Source organism: Bactrocera oleae, chromosome 5, assembly GCF_042242935.1.
Source record: "Bactrocera oleae isolate idBacOlea1 chromosome 5, idBacOlea1, whole genome shotgun sequence".
In the NCBI taxonomy this organism is placed as follows: domain Eukaryota; kingdom Metazoa; phylum Arthropoda; class Insecta; order Diptera; family Tephritidae; genus Bactrocera; species Bactrocera oleae.
In genome coordinates, this window is record NC_091539.1 from 14,629,997 (window position 1) to 14,650,007 (window position 20,011).

At 36.0% G+C, this 20,011-nt stretch overlaps 1 protein-coding gene across 1 annotated transcript; it reads right to left on the reverse strand.

Moving 5' to 3' along the window:
• Positions 1-15,534: 15,534 nt before the first annotated feature.
• Positions 15,535-17,672, reverse strand: LOC106617477 (uncharacterized). Its single transcript, XM_014234685.3, has 2 exons — positions 17,519-17,672; positions 15,535-17,413 (listed from the first exon to the last, which is right to left on the reverse strand). The coding sequence occupies exons 1-2, from the start codon at positions 17,534-17,536 to the stop codon at positions 15,929-15,931; spliced, it is 1,503 nt and encodes a 500-aa protein (XP_014090160.2). The 5' UTR covers positions 17,537-17,672; the 3' UTR covers positions 15,535-15,928.
• Positions 17,673-20,011: the final 2,339 nt, after the last annotated feature.

A 20,011-nucleotide genomic window follows, 5' to 3' on the forward strand; every position in this document is an offset into this window, starting at 1 on the left:
TCTGATCGATTTGAAGTAAAATAAGGCGGAATCACCGGCTTTTTATACTCACGTTGATATGGTATTCTATGAATTCGCAAATCAAAACAATAACAGCAAAAGCGATTTGTTGCCCACAGCTTACCGACTATATAAACACTTGTAGTACTATATGTAGTTTCCTTATATATATATATGTATATAGATATGTCGGAAATTCGTGACAAAGAGAAGTGCAAGTAAATATAAGGCATACACAACAACAATAACCCATTATAAATTGTGATGTTGTATAGGTATGTTAGGTCAGATTCAATCGGTTTTACTTATTTGCTCCATTGGAGATTGGGAGGCGGAACATCATTTGCATAGCCATTTTAACTAAATATACTTATTCATATTCACATCCATATAGAAATAAAAAATTATCGTACTCGTAGCATATAGAAATCTAGATATGTGGCGACGATCCTCCAAAAACGATAGCAATTGGTCTACACATATACTTAATATATGGACTTCCAACCCTCAACACTCCTCGATTTCATCAAGCATGTTATATATCGGACTATACCAACCCCTAGACTCCTTAAACCGACAGTATCAATTTCCAAACCTCTTCTATATTAAGTGTACATCACCACCAAAAATGTTTTATATCCGTCACTATTGATATACTATTTGACTATATACTATTGACGTCACAAAAGATATACATCCATATATAGCTTTGGTAAATAGTCCAATGCCATAGTACCCTTGAACAATATGCTGCCCAACGAAATAATGCGAGAATCAAGGGTATCAGAGAGTATGTAGGGTGCATAATAGGAGCATTTAGGCATTAGTAACTAAATAGAATCAAAATGTTCTAATATTAATGCTGAGAATTTTATGATGAATTCGGCTAAACATAAGGTACATATTTTCACCTAAAATGCAAAACAACACAGCATCAAAACATTCGATTTTGAATTTTTAATTGATTACGACTCACTACATCATATTACATACAAAATTATGTTTAAGCTTCAGCTGAAATTGAAATTTGCTTCAAAATGAGTACTCTCTTTTTTATATCTTTTTTTCAAGTGCCTTTTCATTTGACGAGATATCCTCAAGAAATTTGGTACGGAAATAGTTGTTCAAATCATAGCACTATAGCATATAGCTGCCAAACAAACTGACAAATAAAACTCAAGTCCTTGTATGGAAAACTTTTTTTTTTTGAGAAGCTATAGTCACAAAATTTGGCATTGAATATTATCTAAAGCAGCACTACAATCTTCGAATATATTGTTCAAATCGGACCACTATAGCTTATAGCTGCCATTCAAATTGAACGAAGAGAATCAAGATGACGATTTTTTTTATTACTTTTGTTTAAAAAATGCACCTATAACGGATATTATAGCTTCGGTGCAGCTGAAGTTAAAATCTTTTCTTGCTTATTGTTTGCTCAAGAACTCTTTCGTCTGTCCTCTGTTTCACCAAAAGACTTCATATTACATATGTTCAACGTCCCATTAATCAAATATCAGGAAAAATTTAATTACAAGTGTCTTATTTCCAAGAGAGTTTTTAAAAACCATATAAAGATATTGAAAATTAAAACAAATGAATATGTACCAGTATTATCGAATAACCCTTTATAACTGCTAATGTATTGTAATATTCTAAAGACAAAGCTTTCTAAAACTAACGAGCTGATTCACATTCACACTCTCAGAGGGATAAAGGTATATATATGTATAATATTTGAGATCGTGAAATAAATCGTTCCAACTTATAATACCGTTTCGCTCTCATGAAAGGTATAAAAACTAGTATTACTGCTAAGTAATCTAATGCAGTATTAGTAGTAAGAAGGTAATTTTAAATTTAAACAAATTAGTTAGGTATGTTAATTTAAACACGATTGTTCAGTAATAATAATAAATAATATAATATATACAATTATATTATTTTCTTTCGTAGTTTCTAGCAATGAAATGTGAAAAAAAAAGTCATTGTAAATTAATCTGATTTCGTTTTCATGTGTACTAATTATATAAGTAACTACAATACATATGTCGAGCCTTTAAAAACGATATCTAAATATTCGTTTTATAAGATTCATACAGCTGAGAGCAGAGATAAGAGTGTGTTTGCCTTAGCTAAAATATAAAATATATATAATATAATATAACTAAAATTGAGATACTTAATAAATTACTATTTTTTGCTTGGCTTCCTACACTGTTTCCTTGGGCCTCTCCTTGAGTTTTCTATAAGATTTACTACACAATCTCGCAGACATGTTGCTACATAACATAATACAAGTAGTTTTGTGCACATAACGGTTGTTTGTATCAAATAAAACTAATCAAAATAGGTATAAATATATATATACATATGTACATATATAAATGATCAGGATGACTAGAAAGACAAGTTGAATTCTAACTTCTAAGTCTTGAGTACAAATTGAGATACATTGATTAAACTTGGTACGCATATTTCTTGGCACCATGATAGGATTGATACTGCAGATGGGAGGAATCGGACAATTGCCACACCTACAAAACGCAATTAATCGAAAACCTACAAAGTGCTATAACTGAGCTCCACAACAAGATACGAGACTTTTATTTGGTACAACGAATCGCATTAGCGAGGGGCTTCTGCGGTTTTTGAAAAATTTAAAAAAGTGTGGGCTGCTTCTTTTTCTATTTATAATATATGGTAATGCAAAAAATTGGTAAAGTTGGATCAATACTATCCGTATTTCCCGTATACCTAATGTAAGATTTTCAAACTTCACATAACATTTAATATGGGAGATACATATGTATGTGTAACGACTTTACTATATTTTATTCTAACAAACCTTATGTCAAAAATGTCAGTCGATATGTGAGTTATTCATTTATAAATTGCTTGAAAATATGTTTTCGAATATACCTGAGCAATGTCAAACCTTAAAGCAATAAACCCCGACCTTTGTCTGCCGCCAATATACCCTATATAGCGATTTCTGACCTTCTAAAACCTTTAATCATTAATTTCAACCCGTTGACAAAATTGCATGATTTGAGATTCACATTACTTCTTAACCTAGTCTTCAATGATCATGCCCCTTCTTGAAAAAAATTTAGCGATAATGAAAAATCGGTACAATCGATGTATTGTCCTCGATAGTAATTCCAATAAATAATAAAACCGAATTATGCTAAAAAATGTGTAAAATTTTCTGCCTACTCATTAGTTGTGATAAAAGGGCTACAAAAACTTGCAACTTTTTTAACGCTCTTAACTTAGATCAGGTTGTCATAGTCCGTTGAGCTCATCGTATTTTCCTATACATTTGCCTATGCAAATACTTATACATTCGTATAAGTAAGTAAATGTAGCCTCTATGTACTTTTATACTTGTACATACTTATTAGGTCAGACCGACGGAATGATGTGGAAACCAAGGACTTCAGACTTCTTAATTCAATTTAGACTTTACGTAGAATCGCGCAGTCTAAAACCTTCGTATAGTTTTATAAATATTTAAAAAGTAGAGTTTATGATATCAGAAATTAATAACTAAGCACGCGCTAAGTTCAGGTATAACAAAAATTTTATACTCTCGCAAATTCGCAAGCATCAAACCCTCAGATATACTTTCGGGTGTTGCTCAAACTTTGAATTAAAAAATATTGCGTAAGAATACAACATGCTATTCCACGAAAAGTCGTAGAACCAAACCGTTTTATTACTATATTTAATTTTGTCAACCAGATAATCGGAAATCATTTTCCTAGGGCTTAGCTCATATTCAGCGTTTAGCCGCATTATGTTTAGGTAAACTTGTTCTCTTAATTTTGGAAGGTCGGAAATCACTATTTCGGATATATTAGGTCTAGCAGAAGATCTGGACTGATTACATTAACTTTTGGCATTACTCAAGTTTACTCAAGAACCTGTTTCCACATAACTTTTTGGCGATAGCTAACAGATTGGCTGATACATTAGAAATAAAGTTTGCTGGATCAACGAAAATCGCTATATAATATAATAATTGTATGTGAGCTGAGCAAATTGGTGGGTTAGAACCATATTCGGTATTAAACTATAATACAGCGTCTACCTATAGGGATGGCGTGATTTTGACATATTAAAATATTATATGTTTTCTTTATTTTGCTCAGATATCTAACATGTGACCGATATATAATATAATATACGGTACAAAGACAACCAGAAGTTCTTAATTCTTACCATTTTTGACACAATGGTTCATATATTCGGTATCTGAGGCTTGAAAAGTTATAGTCAGATTTCGACCAGTTTGGAATAGAGATTACATGCCTTGGGAAATTATTTGCACCAAGTTTTATTCCGATGTCTTCATTGAAAATTATGGTAGTTCACCTAATAGTGGGCATGGCCACGTGCATTGTCCCATTTTCACCGACTTTCCTGTAGCCCTTCCGTGCCAACTTTCCTGTGAAATTCAATGCTTATGATGATTTTCTACAGCAAATTAACGCACTTTTATTAGTTTTCAACATGTGTTGTGGGCATGGTTTTCGTCTGTTTCAACTGTTCTCGAATAATACTTTTTTCCCAACAACGATTTTCTGACTAATAACGAACTAATCAAAAAAACTTCATACTCATTTTTAAGAAAGAAATGGCGACTTTATTGGCAAACTAATATTTCATCAAAAAAATGCGGGGGACCTGAATAAAACCGATATATAAATTTTTTTGAGAATATAAAACTATATCAACGGTTGACTAGTACTAAAGTCGTTTATAACTAGTTCATTTAACTACAGACTTACTGATGTTATGTTGGTAAATGAAGAAAATTTAATCACCTCCGCAAGACTAATGGGCTCTGGAAGATACTTTTGTAGGTTTTTATTGCCTTCGGAGAGTAATCTGCACTTACAAACGCTTCGGTAGTCAGGCGAATTCGTAATTAATTACGATGATAGACTTACATATGTGTGTACCTACATATGTCTTAAACCCAAGTACATTATGTGTATGGATACATATTCGTTAATTATGCATTATAAAATGTATAAGATATTTTGTTTAATATATAACCCTTCATTATCTCGAAATTAGAGCATAAATATTATTGCACGAATGCAACGCTGCAATAAATTGAAATTTATTCTGATGAGTTTCTGATTTTTTATTTCTTAAGACAAAAATATAAATGTTTTCCAATTTTTGAGTATTCAACGTTTGTAGCCACCGCCACCACCTCCGCCATAAGGACCACCACCGCCACCACCAAAAGGTCCACCACCTCCTCCATAAGGTCCACCGCCACCACCACCATAGGGGCCACCGCCGCCACCATATGGTCCACCACCACCTCCACCGTATGGACCGCCGCCACCGCCACCTCCTTGCGCTTGACACGCAATAACCAAACACACCAAGAGCAACAGTGCAGCGAAGAACTTCATTCTGATCGATTTGAAATAAAATAAGGCGGAATCACCGGCTTTTTATACTCACGTTGATAAGGTATTCTCTGAATTCACTGCTCAAAAACAATAACAACAAAAGCGATTTGTTTCCCACAGCTTACCGACTATATAAACACTTGTAGTACTATTTGTATTTTCCACATACATATATCTATGTACATGCATATGTCGGAAATTCGTGACAAAGAGAATTGCAAGTAAATATAAAGCGTACACAACAATAATAGTCATCTTTACCCGTTATAAATGCTGTTTTCGCATAGGTTAGGTCAGTTTAAATCGGTTTACGTATTTTACCCACTGAAGATTGGGAGACAGAACATTATTTGCGTAGACATTTTAACTGAATATGTACATAAGTATGTATATAATTTCTCACATATTATACATATGTATATACATACAATATATAAATATATATACATACATGTGTGGCTATATACACACTCATTTAGAAATAAAAAATATTTATGTATACTCGTAGGAACGAAAAAGCCTGTCCGTCCACATCTATTATCGCTTAAAATAATTTATACAAATGCACTTACATACACAAATTTATATGTATTTATGTATATTACAATTTATTTCCGTTATACATAAGTAAAAAGCACTTAAAATTTCCAATATTATCAAAACAGCTGATTATGAGTTTCCAAGAAGAAGTAGAAACTGAAAAGGTGAGACACAAAAGGGCAAATCATATCACTGCATATGTATAATATTAATCACTTATTAATTAATATATACATATGTACATAATAAGTATTTACACCAATGTCATTCCCTTTTGATATTCAAGACAACCGGAATCCGACATACAAGTATTATAGGTATTTGCAGTTCAGTTTAATAAAGTCTTTATATCATACTAACCCTTCTATGTCATATTATAAAATTCCAATTATTATAATGAAGCTAAGAAGAACTTGATACTTATTACGGTTTTATCAGCAGACCCTGTTCCAGACGTTGGTCAAAAACAAATGCGATGTCTTAGTACTTTTTTGCAAACGACTACAAGCCTTTCTTGCACTTCCGGCTAATAATGAGTACCATCTTGCTTGTGTGTATGACCAATACAATGAATTTTCACTGTAACTTTTCACGAACAGCAGCCTACTACAAAACTACGGACCGAATCGAGTATAATTCTGTTTTTTCTATCCTGAACAAGGTATATATATTAAGTTTGCCACGAAGTTTGTATGCGTCGGCGACCCTATAATATATATACTTATAAGATATTCATCTGAAATTTTGCACACATTGTTCCTCCCCAAGAAGCTACTCATTTGTCGGAACTGCCATACAAACTGAACGATCAAAGTCAAGACTTGTATGGACAACTTTTTTTATTCGAGGAGATATCTTCACGAAATTTTGAATTAATATCCAAATCAACGGTACCAACACTGAAGAAATTGGAGTCATCATAATGCGCGTACAATTTTACGATTAACTTCACAACATCCCTCGCAAATACTTCTAGAGTAGTCTGATTGATTTCAGTTTCTTAAAACGGGATGTGAGAGCCATTGAGCGCTGAATGAATACGATACAATATAGTACTATCATAAGTACATATTCTTTAATCGTGGAATGGAAGAAATGCTCTTATTAATTTACTCAAATGACTCTTACACTTATGAGAATGCTTCAAAAAGCGGTTATAACAGTCTTAGAATAGACTTAAATTTTGATGAAATGAGAATTAGATAGATTTTGCAACTTTCATCTCTTTTCAGCACTCTAAATGTCTACACCAATTATAGCAAAATATTTAATACGAGCCCAATCATGATCTTATTTTTATCTTAGAAGCGCAATGAAGTCTGTATCTGTATGGTAAATTAATAACTTGATATGGGATCAAGAAGATAATGCTAGGCTAATCTTATGTAAACTTTAACATTAAAAAGGTGACAATCCAGAATTATTCCAAATATTCGACTGCAGATTGCTTATACAATTCAAGTTCTTTCGAAGCCCTTTTCGTGTCTTTGACAAATAAAAAGCAATTGTCTAAAATTTTAAATATTTAACAATTTAATAGTAGTCTTCTACAATATAATTCACTGATCCTGTAATACAACAGTTTTATGCAAAATAATAATAGTTCAACAAAATATGTTAGAGCGACGTCCATCAATAATATTCTCTATATATTTATCCATGCTTAACGACGTCCACGGCCGCCGCCACCACCACCAATCGGGCCCCCACCACCTCCTCCGATCGGACCTCCGCCTCCGCCTCCTCCACCGATTGGACCACCACCGCCGCCACCAGTCGGGCCACCGCCACCGCCACCAAACTGTGCCTGATTGGAGGCAAACAAGCAGGCCAAGAGCGCTAAGACAACCAGATACTTCATACTGTTCGTTCTATTATTACGTAAATAATCAGAGCACACGTCTATTTATACGAACGTTGATTGCAGTTGCGGCACTGTGCACTCCAAACTGTGCGCTCCTCATGCTTCTCTTCGTAGGGAAGAGAAAACTACTTTTTATTTGCAACCACAACAACAATTGAGAATTGAACAGATAACAATAAGGAAAAAATAAAACAAAACAATTAAAACTGTTTCGGACTTTCAACTCGTGCTCGTCAAACGAAGTGGGTATGTGAAGTAAGTTGGATTTAAAAAGTATTCCTTTTTTGTTCAATAAGTCCCAGTTCACACACGAACTCTTTTGTCGCCCAAACCGGTTTTTTGTAGGCGAGGGGACGACGAGGAAAAACGAAGGGACCGTGCCGCTCGTGCTTGGGTGACACGCTTTGTGTTCTTGTTGGTAACAGTTCGCTGCATTCAGCATTCCTTTTCATTTTGAAATTCTTTTCATGGTTGCAATAGCGCTCAATTTTAAATTAATATACATACATATACGGTATATTGGGAAATTTGAATTTCGTTATCGATTTTTTGTATGTAATATGCAAATATGTATTAAATAATAAAAATATTTTGAAACATTGTGAATAAGGATAAAACTAAGATACTCAAAAATATTTAATTTAAATTTATATTAACATTTAGCAGTACTAAATGTAATAACATATATGTACATATATAAAAAAAAATCGAATAAAAAGTGGAGTTACTTTTACTTTTTTATATTTACATAAAATATTAAGATGATTTAATTCGAATATCGTGTAACATTTTATTTAAAACAAGAAATGTAATTAATTCATGAATATAATAAAAATTTTAGTAAACTATTACGGGTTTTTAATAATTCCCGATAGATTAGGAAATTCCCGCCATAAATTTGGCCTTGAAAATTCTCGTCCCGATTTTCTTTGAAAATATTAATAGTGGGTATTCTAAATATTGTTCAACCACTTTCATGCTAATTCCTTGTAAGCAAAGTATTAGACCACCATCCCAACATACCAATGAAATAGGCAACACGCTCTAAGTGTCGGGTAGCCGAACCACCCAAAAATTTGCGAAAATTTTATGAAAAGGAATGACAGAAAAACTCGAGTTGATTCGAGTTGCTGGACTCTTCGCCGATGTGACCGCACAGAGCGGCATCAAAAGAGAATTTGCCGATAATGAGCGACAAAAGAATCCCCATGTGAATGCTATTGAACTTAAATTTACAATTGTTTACAATATTTGAATGACAGACGCCAACTGCAAATTGCATTTTAATAAAATATATGCATGAATATCGTAAATCAGTATATATGTACATAGATATATTATTTTACGTATGTATATATGCATATTTATTTGTATGTTAGTTCAAAACTGTTACATATGTATATACACCTTTCATTGGATTACTAACTGTAAAACAATAATTATTTTGTTATTTTCCGTAAACAAATTTATGCTACTGCTGGTCAATAATAGTAACTGTCATCTTATATTTATGGGACCAATTGTTACAAATTTGTTTTAAAATCGAAAATAGATGGTAACACCGCAAAGAAAAGAAACAAAAAAGTAAAACAATAACAATTTTAAATGACATTCGGGAAATTCAATTTGTCAATTGAGAATAGCAAATACTAGATAAAATAGTAATTACTAGAAGAGCATTTTAAATAGAACAAGTAAGGAAGGATTAAATTGGGACGCAGTCGAATAGAAATGTTAAAGTTTTGTAATTTCGCTAATTTTAGTGACATTATAACTCAGAAATAGACAATAGTTCCATCAATACAATATACCAATATACAATAGGTCATCATAAGTAAGGTCTTCGTTATTCCGGTTGACTTTATAACGTAATATATCGGTCAATATGTTAGACAATATATGTAAACAAAATTAAGTGAACTATTTTCTTAGACGGATTTTCAATTGTGAGGTGAAAACTGAGTGAAATCGGTCATTAAATTCCGCTAGACACCCACATATCATGACCTCACTTGTTTGTCTAATATTTTCTTAATATGAAAACACACTTCTGTTAATTATAGGATATGCCATAAACAATTATTTAAAACCACAAACAATTACCCAATTCAAATTATTTGAAATTTTAACGTTAACAAAACCTATCGTAAGTGCATTTTCTACGGGCATACCGTAGTGAGCGAAATTAGCGTATAGGCAATATGACAGAAATTCTTCGGAAGCTACAATATTAACATTTTTTCCGGAATTGTATAATATTTGTTAATATCTAAATAGTATTGGTATGTAAATTTTGTTCCTAATACTACTTGGCAAAAGCAGAAAAGATAGAAACAAACATTTTCGTGGCAAATTTAACGAAGGTGGTATTAGAATAACGGAATTTCATATTTGAATAATATTTAAAAGAGCTGTGGGTAAATGGAGTTCGATTTTAGCTAACTTTGGAAAATCGTTTTCGAATAGCAAGAGGCCTAATGTGCTAAATACCGTTTCGATGTCTTCACTAACCGCTTATTTTTATATTGTAAAGTTAAAGAGGGAGATCGATCTTAAATTGCCTTTCTTTGCGAAGTAGAAATGGTTGTGACTTAATTTTATTCATTTTGAAGCCTTCCTTAGATGAAACTAAGTATATGAATGTTATACACCAAATATTGTATAATGTAATTTCACCTAAAGTGAGCGCTGGTACAACTATAGTTCCATTTTTGAGCTGATCCATTTGTAGATTTCACATTTCTATATTCTTGAAAAATCACTTTTTGAGCTTGGAAATAGTATCCACTCGTGTTCAATATTAATGTTTATTTGTTGATTTAAAATCTCTCTAACTAAAAGTTGTTCGTTTTAAACAAATTAACGACATTATATCGGCAAAAAAACGCTTTGACGTTATATGTTGAAAAGTAACTGGTCAGCTGCCGTTAGTAATATCAACCAGGTAGTTCAGGTAGTCCAGGTATTTCACGTAACTACTCTAATAGTACTATAAGAAAGTCTGATCACATGATCTATTTCTTGAAATGATTCGGTTACCAAAAGTTCGACCCAATAAAGTAATGTATAGATTTTTGCTTTGTCTAGCCGAAACCACTTAAATCTTAGGCGGTTGGCATTGACGTGAAGAATCAAAATATCGAGAGTTATTTGTCTCTATGATGTTAATGTTGACTCCATGTTGTAAAAACTTTAACTGCTTTTGTATGCCAGAGAGTTGGAGAGTTTCGCCAATTAATCGCTTACGTTTAAAAAATTGCTCTATAATCGACTTGTTGGATAAAATCGGGCGTACATACGTATTAAAGTATTATTCTACTTGGTGATAATATTAACGTTATTAACCGTAGACAAATTGAAATAGAATAAATTGTTGATAAAGGCACACAAGTCACATAAGTACTTATGAATGTGTCGCTCAAATAACGTTATTTTTAATGTATGTATGTGTGTAAAGATCATTAAATCGCTTAATGCACATATACATACATATAACATGTACGATATATACAAAGCTCTTTGAAAATCATAGAAAACTGGAGTTTTATGGAGAAAAACCCTATTTTTACACATTTTTTTAAAAATATATCTAAAAACATTCTCTAAAAAATATGAAGTAAATCCGACAAATACTTTTAGGATTATTCGATAATTAGAGTTCTAAAACGTTCAAAAAGTAATATTTTCAATTTTTAATTTTTAATCCCAAATATTTTAATTAAAAAGTTCGCAACCCTGATAACTAGTAAAGTTAGCCGAAAGTTTGAAAATAATGAATTATTGTATATTGAGGCTAGGGCAAGTTTTCATCAGATTTTATAAATTTTTGGCACAAAGATCAAATTTAATTAAGATAACTCACATATTGGCCGACACAGACATACTTGTACTTATGATATATCAGGAAAAATCTGTCATAGGCTCTGGGGTCCACATTTCCGGTATATGTGTGCTTGAATAATTATGGTCCGATTTTGACAATTTTTAGTCATAAGACGGCATACCTCAAAGACACTATTCGTGCATAGTTTTATCCGGATATACTTATTGGTTCTTAATATGTATACTGGAAGGTGAAAAAATCAGATGGAATTTAAAGTTGTTTCATAAGGGAAGTAGACATGGCTTTAATCTGATTTCGCCCATTTTCGCACTGTAATGTAGGGATGTCAGGATAATATAATATTTGATGAAGTAGGTCCGGATATACGTTATTACGCATTTACGAGGATTACCGGTATAAAGTGAGCGTTAAGACACCAAATGTGTTGGTAGGGAAGATTTGTTGTGAACGAGTCTTAATTTTTTTCTGTTTGGTTGGCATGACATCAGCCAAACATATTCGATAACCTTATGATACAATGAAATGTCAAATTTTGACAGAAATTGATGATTTGCGGAAAACATTAATTTTTTGTTTCCATTTGAAGAAAAGTGCTGCAGAGTCGCATCGAATGCTTGTCAAAACATATGGTGATCATGCTGTATCCAAAGTTAAGTGCAAAAGATGGTTACAACTTTTCAGAGATAATGATTTGGATCTGAAAAATGAAGAACGTGGAAGACCACCAAAAAACTTTGAAGACGCCGAACTGCAAGCAAGATTGGATGAAGATGATACTTTGAGTTAAAAGCAAATGGCAACCATGTTAAATGTTGCACAACAAACAATTTCAGACCGTTTGAAAGTTTTGGGAAAGATCCAAAAGTGTGGAAAATGGGTATCACATGAATTGAATGACAGACAAATGGAAAGCCGAAAAACACTTGTGAAATTTTGCTTCAAAGACACGAAAGAAAATCACTCTTACATCAAATTGTCACTGGCGAGGAAAAATGGATTTATTTTGAGAATCTCTGTGTTTGGTGAGATCAGAAGGGTGTGGTATATAATGGTTTCTAAAACCTGGTGAAACTTTTAATACTAATCGCTACAGACAACAAATAATGAATTTGAACCATGCATTGATCGAAAAACGACCAGAATGGGCCAGAAAACACGGCAAAGAAATTTTGTTACATGACAATGCACCTGCACACAAAGCAAAATCGGTTCAGGAACAATCAAAGTACTTGTCTGGGAGCTGCTATCTCACCCGCCATATTTACCATACTTGGCACCTTCCGATTACCATTTGTTTTCATCTATGGGACACGCATTGGCTGGGCAGCACTTCGATTCCCACGTAGAAGTCGAAAATTGAGTGTCTGATTGATTTGCCTCAAATGACGAACATTTCTATTGGCATGGTATCCACAAATTGCCAAAAAGGTGATCAAAATGAGTAAAAAGCAATGGCTAATACTTTGAATAAATCTTGTTAGTTGCCATCCAAAATTAGTATTTCATTTTCTCAAAAATTCACAATTCATACCGGTACACCGGTAGTAATTGATTTATTACATTTTTAGTAGTTTTTAAGATAATCGTCGTAATGGGCGTCGTTATCAATCGATTTTTTCTACCGAAAATTTTGGTGATATAGCTTGAATGGTTAGGGAGACGCCCATTTGCAGCTAAGTTATGGCAATTTATAGATTTTCGATATATGGGGTTTTGTGGGCGTGCTAGTTTTCCAATTACGCTCATCTACGAACTCGTCCACTCTTTTTTGAAAAGGAACGTGTACAAAGTTTCATCACGACATCTTAATATTTATTCAAGTTACAGCTTACACAAACAGACAGACGGACAGACAGATATCCGGATTTCAACTCGTTTCGTCATCCCGAACTTATATATATTATTCGCATTTCGGTATGTATGTAAAATGCGTTAAATGGCTTAATCAGAGAATGTAAATAAATTTATTTATTTTTATTTACGGTTGTTCCATTCAAAAGCGGGCAAAACATCGCAATATTACTGCTGCATATTTTCAGGCTGGATGCAAGCGCACAGGGTGGCGTATTAGTTTGAACAATTTATGGTTAATGTGTTGGTATGCAAGCCTTTCATATTCATTTTGTTTTACATTTTAGACATCCTGGTGAAATAGCGGAAATAGAAATAAAGCACCTGAGCAGATTTGTGATAGGTGCAGCGGGATTTGCCGTCTAACTTAACCAAACCTTACCAATCTTCGAAATCACCTTCTTCAACAGAGCCTCTACGGGCGTCAATCATTCCAGCAACTCGTGCTATCTGAAACAAAATAATAAATTTTTAGCCTAACTTAAATTTTGCAATAAATTATTTATACAACGTAAAAAGATAGTACGTAGTTTCCTAGACAATATTACTGTGAAGTTAACGTTAAAATTTCAAGTGGGTAGTTGCGATAGAGTCTGAGTACCTTCGCCGCCCGATTCGAAAAATTCAGAAAACGTCCTGAAGCGGACTGCGCCCATTGCTTTGGCACTACAGGATTGCACAGGAACCACCAATTGACTAATGTTTTTAAGACCTTAAAGTGAACTTTAAGCGAAAAAATTTCCATTTCTTTTAATAACACACTAGCCTAATGGCTTAATGAAAGAAGTAACGTCTTGTTTTTGCTTATCACAAACAATATTCATTTTTCCGTCTGGGAAATTCGTGTCGAACTGCTTATCTGTTTTCATATATGTCACACAGAGACTTTGAACAGCAAATAAGTAGTAATGGTGCACTAAACAAATCCATTGCACAAGGAAGTAACATATTTAAATAGGGTACTTAAATGTATTCCAAAGGTGTTCTCTTTCAGCCAAAACCCAAATACAAGTGTAATGGAGTTCTCCATTGTTGTCCACAATGCATTTTAATTTTTTATATTTACAGTCTGCCAATTAAATGTACATACTTTTTAACGTACTTTTCATTGAAAATACAAGGTTTAGTTTTTGTAGTATATTCGTTCGAAAGGACCTTTTTATGAGGTTCAAAAGTAGCGACTGGAGTGAAGGATAAAGTTAAAGAGGCAGTAGCCCCTCTTTAACAATATTAGTCGAATGTTTCAGGTCAATGTTTTCTAGGAAGTACGAACCCACACTCAGGTTCAAATTATTTGCTGATAGCCTCAAGTTATAACTATCCCTATTGGATATAATATCGTCCCTGGTAAGCTCACATTATTTCATTTGCAAACAAATATTCCGCTACACTGTGCGCCATAAGTCATTGACACGCCAAGCTCTAGTCAGCTGTTATTTGGCGGCACTTTTGATTTCGACGATTAAGTTTTGTTACTCCGCAATTCGGCGCTCGCCCTTTGGCGCACTACGAACTGGCATTTACTTTGTTATGATGTGCAAATTAAACAAAATGCGAGGAAAAGCAAGCGCTATCATAACGGTAATTGCGACATTACGCTGTCTTTTGTTTTTACTCTTGCAAATATGAGCTTATGATTAGATCATAAGCGGAGCATTGCTGAAGCCATGGCTTGTGCTTTTATGAGCGCTCGTTGTCGGCTTCTGTCATTTGTAAAGGTTTTGTAATGTCTATATTATTATCTTATTATTACTTTTGTTGCTTGAAAATTGACATAATTGTTGCTGTAATACATTTTAATTAAGTAATACTTTTGTGACAAACAATTAAATGTAGTTCAGTGGATTTCACACACACTTCGGAATGCATTACGGAAATGCGACGCTTGCGTGCGGCATTATAGCTAACTACTACATAGATATCGCAAGTATGTGTAGGCACGAATGAGAGCCTAGTGGCAGCTTATCAAGATTATTTTTTCCAAAGAAACACCAGAATTTAATAATATAAATTAATTTAATTTAGCACATTTTTTTCTTTAAAAATATGGTAACAACTTAAATAAAAATATTTTTTATAACAAAATGATTGTCAAACATAATTTATGATGAGCGTACTAGGTACATATATGTATGTATATGTATATATAAATATGCATGTACTTCGATGTAAAATGAAAGGCGTGAGGTGATTTGGGCGGCGAGCAACTTATTGACCTTACAATGGTGTCAGCCTTGGTTTCTGCAATGAAAGCTACTCAACTGCTCCGCCTCTCTGGTTTGGTGGACTAGAATAAATATGCCTAATCTAAAGTGCGTCTATAACAACATTAGAAAACATATTTATGCATTTTCTTAAGAAACTATACTTTGGTGGCGCCCCAATACACGCTCATTTTCGTTTGTACCAACCGCTACCGCCGCCACTGCCGGAGGCCGCCCAACCACCACTACCGGACGATTGCCAGCCACCACCACCGCTTGCTGGTGCATAGTTGTAGCCACCACCGCCGCCGCTACCGCCACTTGCGTCTCCATGTGAGCCAGCTGCTGCGGCAATAACAGCAGTATCGAGGTGACCGCCACCGCTGCTACCGCCATAACCACCACCGCTGCTGTAGCTGCTACCACCGTCATAACCGCCACCGCCATAGCCGCCACCACCACCACTGTGTGAGTCGCTGGCAGCTGCTACGGCAGCTATATTAGCGATGGAATGTGAGTCCCCACCGCTGCTGTAGCCGCCACCGCTGCTATAACCGCCGCTGCTACCATGTGAAGATGAACTGGCAGCAGCTGCGGCTGCCGCTATGTGTGCGTCATCATGACCGCCTCCGCTACCGCCATAGCCACCGCCGCCATAACCACCACCGCCGCTGCTGTGCGAACCACTAGATGCTGCTATGGCTGCTATTTTCGCCAAATGTGCGTCACCGCCACTACTGTCGCCATAGCCACCGCCGCCATAACCACCACCGCCGCTGCTGTGCGAACCACTAGATGTTGCTATGGCTGCAATTTTAGCCAAATGTGAGTCCCCGCCACTGCTGCCACCATGATCACCGCCATAGCTATAGCCACCGCCATGTCCACCATGACCGCCGGCGCTATAACCACCACCGGATTCCTTGATAATTGCATAGGTATCTACTTGAGCACCACCGCCGCCATGTCCACCTGCACTATACCCGCCACCGTAGCCGCCGCTACCACCACCTCCGTGTCCATGACCACCAGCGTCTGAGATGATAAGTGTATGTGATTCAGCGCCACCACCATGACCACCGCCGTGACCACCACCATGACCGCCACCATGACCGCCACCATGACCGCCACCATAGCTGCCACCATGACCACTACCACCACCACCGTGTCCGCCAGCATCTGAGATAATAAGTGTATGGGTTTCAGCGCTGCCGCCATGCCCACCTGCACTATAGCCTCCACCGTGGCCGCCACCTCCGCCACCACCATGGTCATGACCGCCAGCATCTAAAATAATGGTCTCATGATGACCACCACCTCCACCGCCGAATCCGCCGCCATGTCCGTGATCGTGACCGCCACCGTGTCCGCTACTTATAAAACCACCGCCCAACAGACCGCCAGTCAATGGTCCAATGATATCGCCCCCACCATGTCCATGACCACCACCGCCGTATCCGCCGCCGCCATGACCGCCACCATGACCGCCTCCATGTCCGCCACCATGCCCGCCCCCATCAATAATCACGGTCTCATGACCACCAAAGCCGCCACCACCATGTCCACCGCCATGACCATGATCCTCTGCCAGATGGATGCGAATGTGCACGTGTTCCTTGCCAAATGTGGGTTTGCTATGTACAACACCACCGGCGCACAGCAGAACGCTCAACTGTAATAGTTTGTTAAAAAAGGAAGAAGTAAACAAATTAGTAACGTATCCACAAATGTAACTGTATTCCACAAATAGCACAAAACACTAATATCGAATACGCACTATGAACCACTTGGCCATTTCGTCTGCTGAAAAAATCCAAATCACGCTTTCTTGTAACTACGCCAGGAGCTGCAGACCGTCTGTGTGTCTCGTTTCCGGTCTGTGAAATTGTTGAATGTTAAACTGCAAATGATACGCTAACTGACACAGTGCAGCGTTTTATACACCACATTCGGTTATTATGTAAGTCTGGCAGCCAGCAGCCAACAACCAATATTCAGCTCATTCGCTCCGTCAACACGCGCGCGACAGCAAGCCAGTCCAGAGACCAAGCTAACGCTAGCAAGCATTCAAACCAGCATTAACTGAAAATACAAAACCAACAAATCGTGGAGAGGCGCACTAATGCGACCAAAAATCGTGCACAAACACCCAACAAAAATATGGCATAATATAAACGAACGACGACGAACCAACGCCGCCGCTGGAGCAGCATAAAATCTTCCCTAGACCGACCAAGCCGTCGCAGCAGCCGGGGCCTAGCTACCAGCTGATGGTCCCTACTAGTTGCTAGTTGGTAGTTTACAGGTACTTTTTGCTTGCCAGCTGCTGTAGCTACAGCATGTTGCAAGGCTTACACGTAATCGCTTTGGCGCGGTGACCTTTGCGCACGTCGCAGCGCGCTTTATTGCTCTCTCCTTTGGCGCGCTTCGCATAGCATAGTTGCCTGCCACACAGCAGCGTCAGTTTGGCAGGCCAGCACTTCCGTGCCGCACCTGAAAGACAGTTTGAGCGTGCAAACATTGTCAAAAAATATATAGGAAATGCAGAGGAAACGCCAGTGTAAGCTTAAGGCCAACCTCAAAGCCGGTGCATACATATGTACAAGTACATATATGCATTAGGTTTGTGAGTACATGCGGGCACAAAGCACATTTGCCATTTAAGGGAATAGTAAATATTTGCTCAATATTGGCCGCTCAAGGGGCGGCAATTTTCTGTCAAATTAAAAATTTTCGTTTGTTATTTCTTTGCTTTAGCAGTGTAGTGAAAGAGCGGCGGAAGCGTTTCCTCATTTACATACATTACAAAGCATAATCTTAAACATGTAATCATGAGCTGCAACAAAAACAACCATAAGTAAAACTTGATAGTCAACAAGACGACTTGGGAATAGCCTCATAAAGAGTCTGCATAAGCTTTACATTAATGTTTGCTAACGGAAAGATAACAAAAAGTTATAAAACTACAACCTTTCAAAATAAACCGAAATAACTAAATGACATTGCAACAACAATAATATACCTTTCAAAAGCCGATATACCACATACCAATCACGAATCAACTTGATCATCATCATCATTCACATTACTACACACATATTCGGATGTGTGTTATCAAGCACACATCCAGCAACAAGTGCGTTCGGCGACAAACAACAGCTGAGCCACCATCTTTCCATACTCTTTCACTGCTTTCTTATGTTTTGGTATTCGTGCGGCGGCCGCCTGTTCGTTAATCTTTAGTGTGTTGTTATTGGCTTTTGACTAATTACAACATCCACTGGTTAGATATGAAGTGATCATTGTTTTCTTATTGTTGCTTTCATTGCGGAATTATGCGTTATGGCTGACACTAGTTCAATATGTTAATAGTTGTTGCTTCGTTAAACCTGAATTAGTGAGTGTGTTACTTAATTGGAGTCAAACATTCATACCTGAGGAATAAACAACGCTGTGGCAAATGGATTTAATAGAGCAGAGAGAGAGAGGGGTCGCTCCTGCAATCGACTTACTGAGCATAATTATTATAAAGTGTATGAAATTAAAGGAAATTGCTTCAAAAGTTTAGATCACAGCTGGGGATCATATCTCTGTTGAGTTTCTATACAGAGTCAACTCTCATACAGAAGGTAATCAAACAGGATGCTGCCTGAAATTAATGGTAGAATAGTGGAAACAAGTGTGGCAATCCAAGCGTCTGTAGTCTGTAGTGCCGAAGCGTTCGGCTCAGTCAGATTCAACAGAAGTATGTATAAAACTGTAAGTACGTTTTTCAAAACTGGCACCGTGGTACTCGTTCGCAGTAATACTATGTTCGTACCGAATTGAAAACACAATTTGTGGATTGTGGAACCAAAGTCGTTCTGACCGACATAGTGTGAAAATTGTCATAGCTGAAAATTGTCAGTTATGACTGAAACGCTATCAGAAGTGAAAAATTCTTTTGCGCAGTAGATAATATAATTTGTATTTCTTTAATAAATTTCAAACTTTTAATCAAAATTAGTTATAATAATATACTTAAATATAAAAAGGAATGCAACAAAAAATATAATAAAATATGAAAATATAAAAATAAATTTTCACTTGATGACATCTCCTCCTCTCAATAGCTTTGCGTACGTCTTTCTCCAATCAGTGGATAGTTCTGAATTTAAAAATGCAAATGTAAATTAACAGTACTGACATATCAAATGTGAGTGTATTGGTGAACCCATCAGCAGTTTCTTGTAGGGTACGTTTAGGATAATTATGGAATGTAAACAAATTG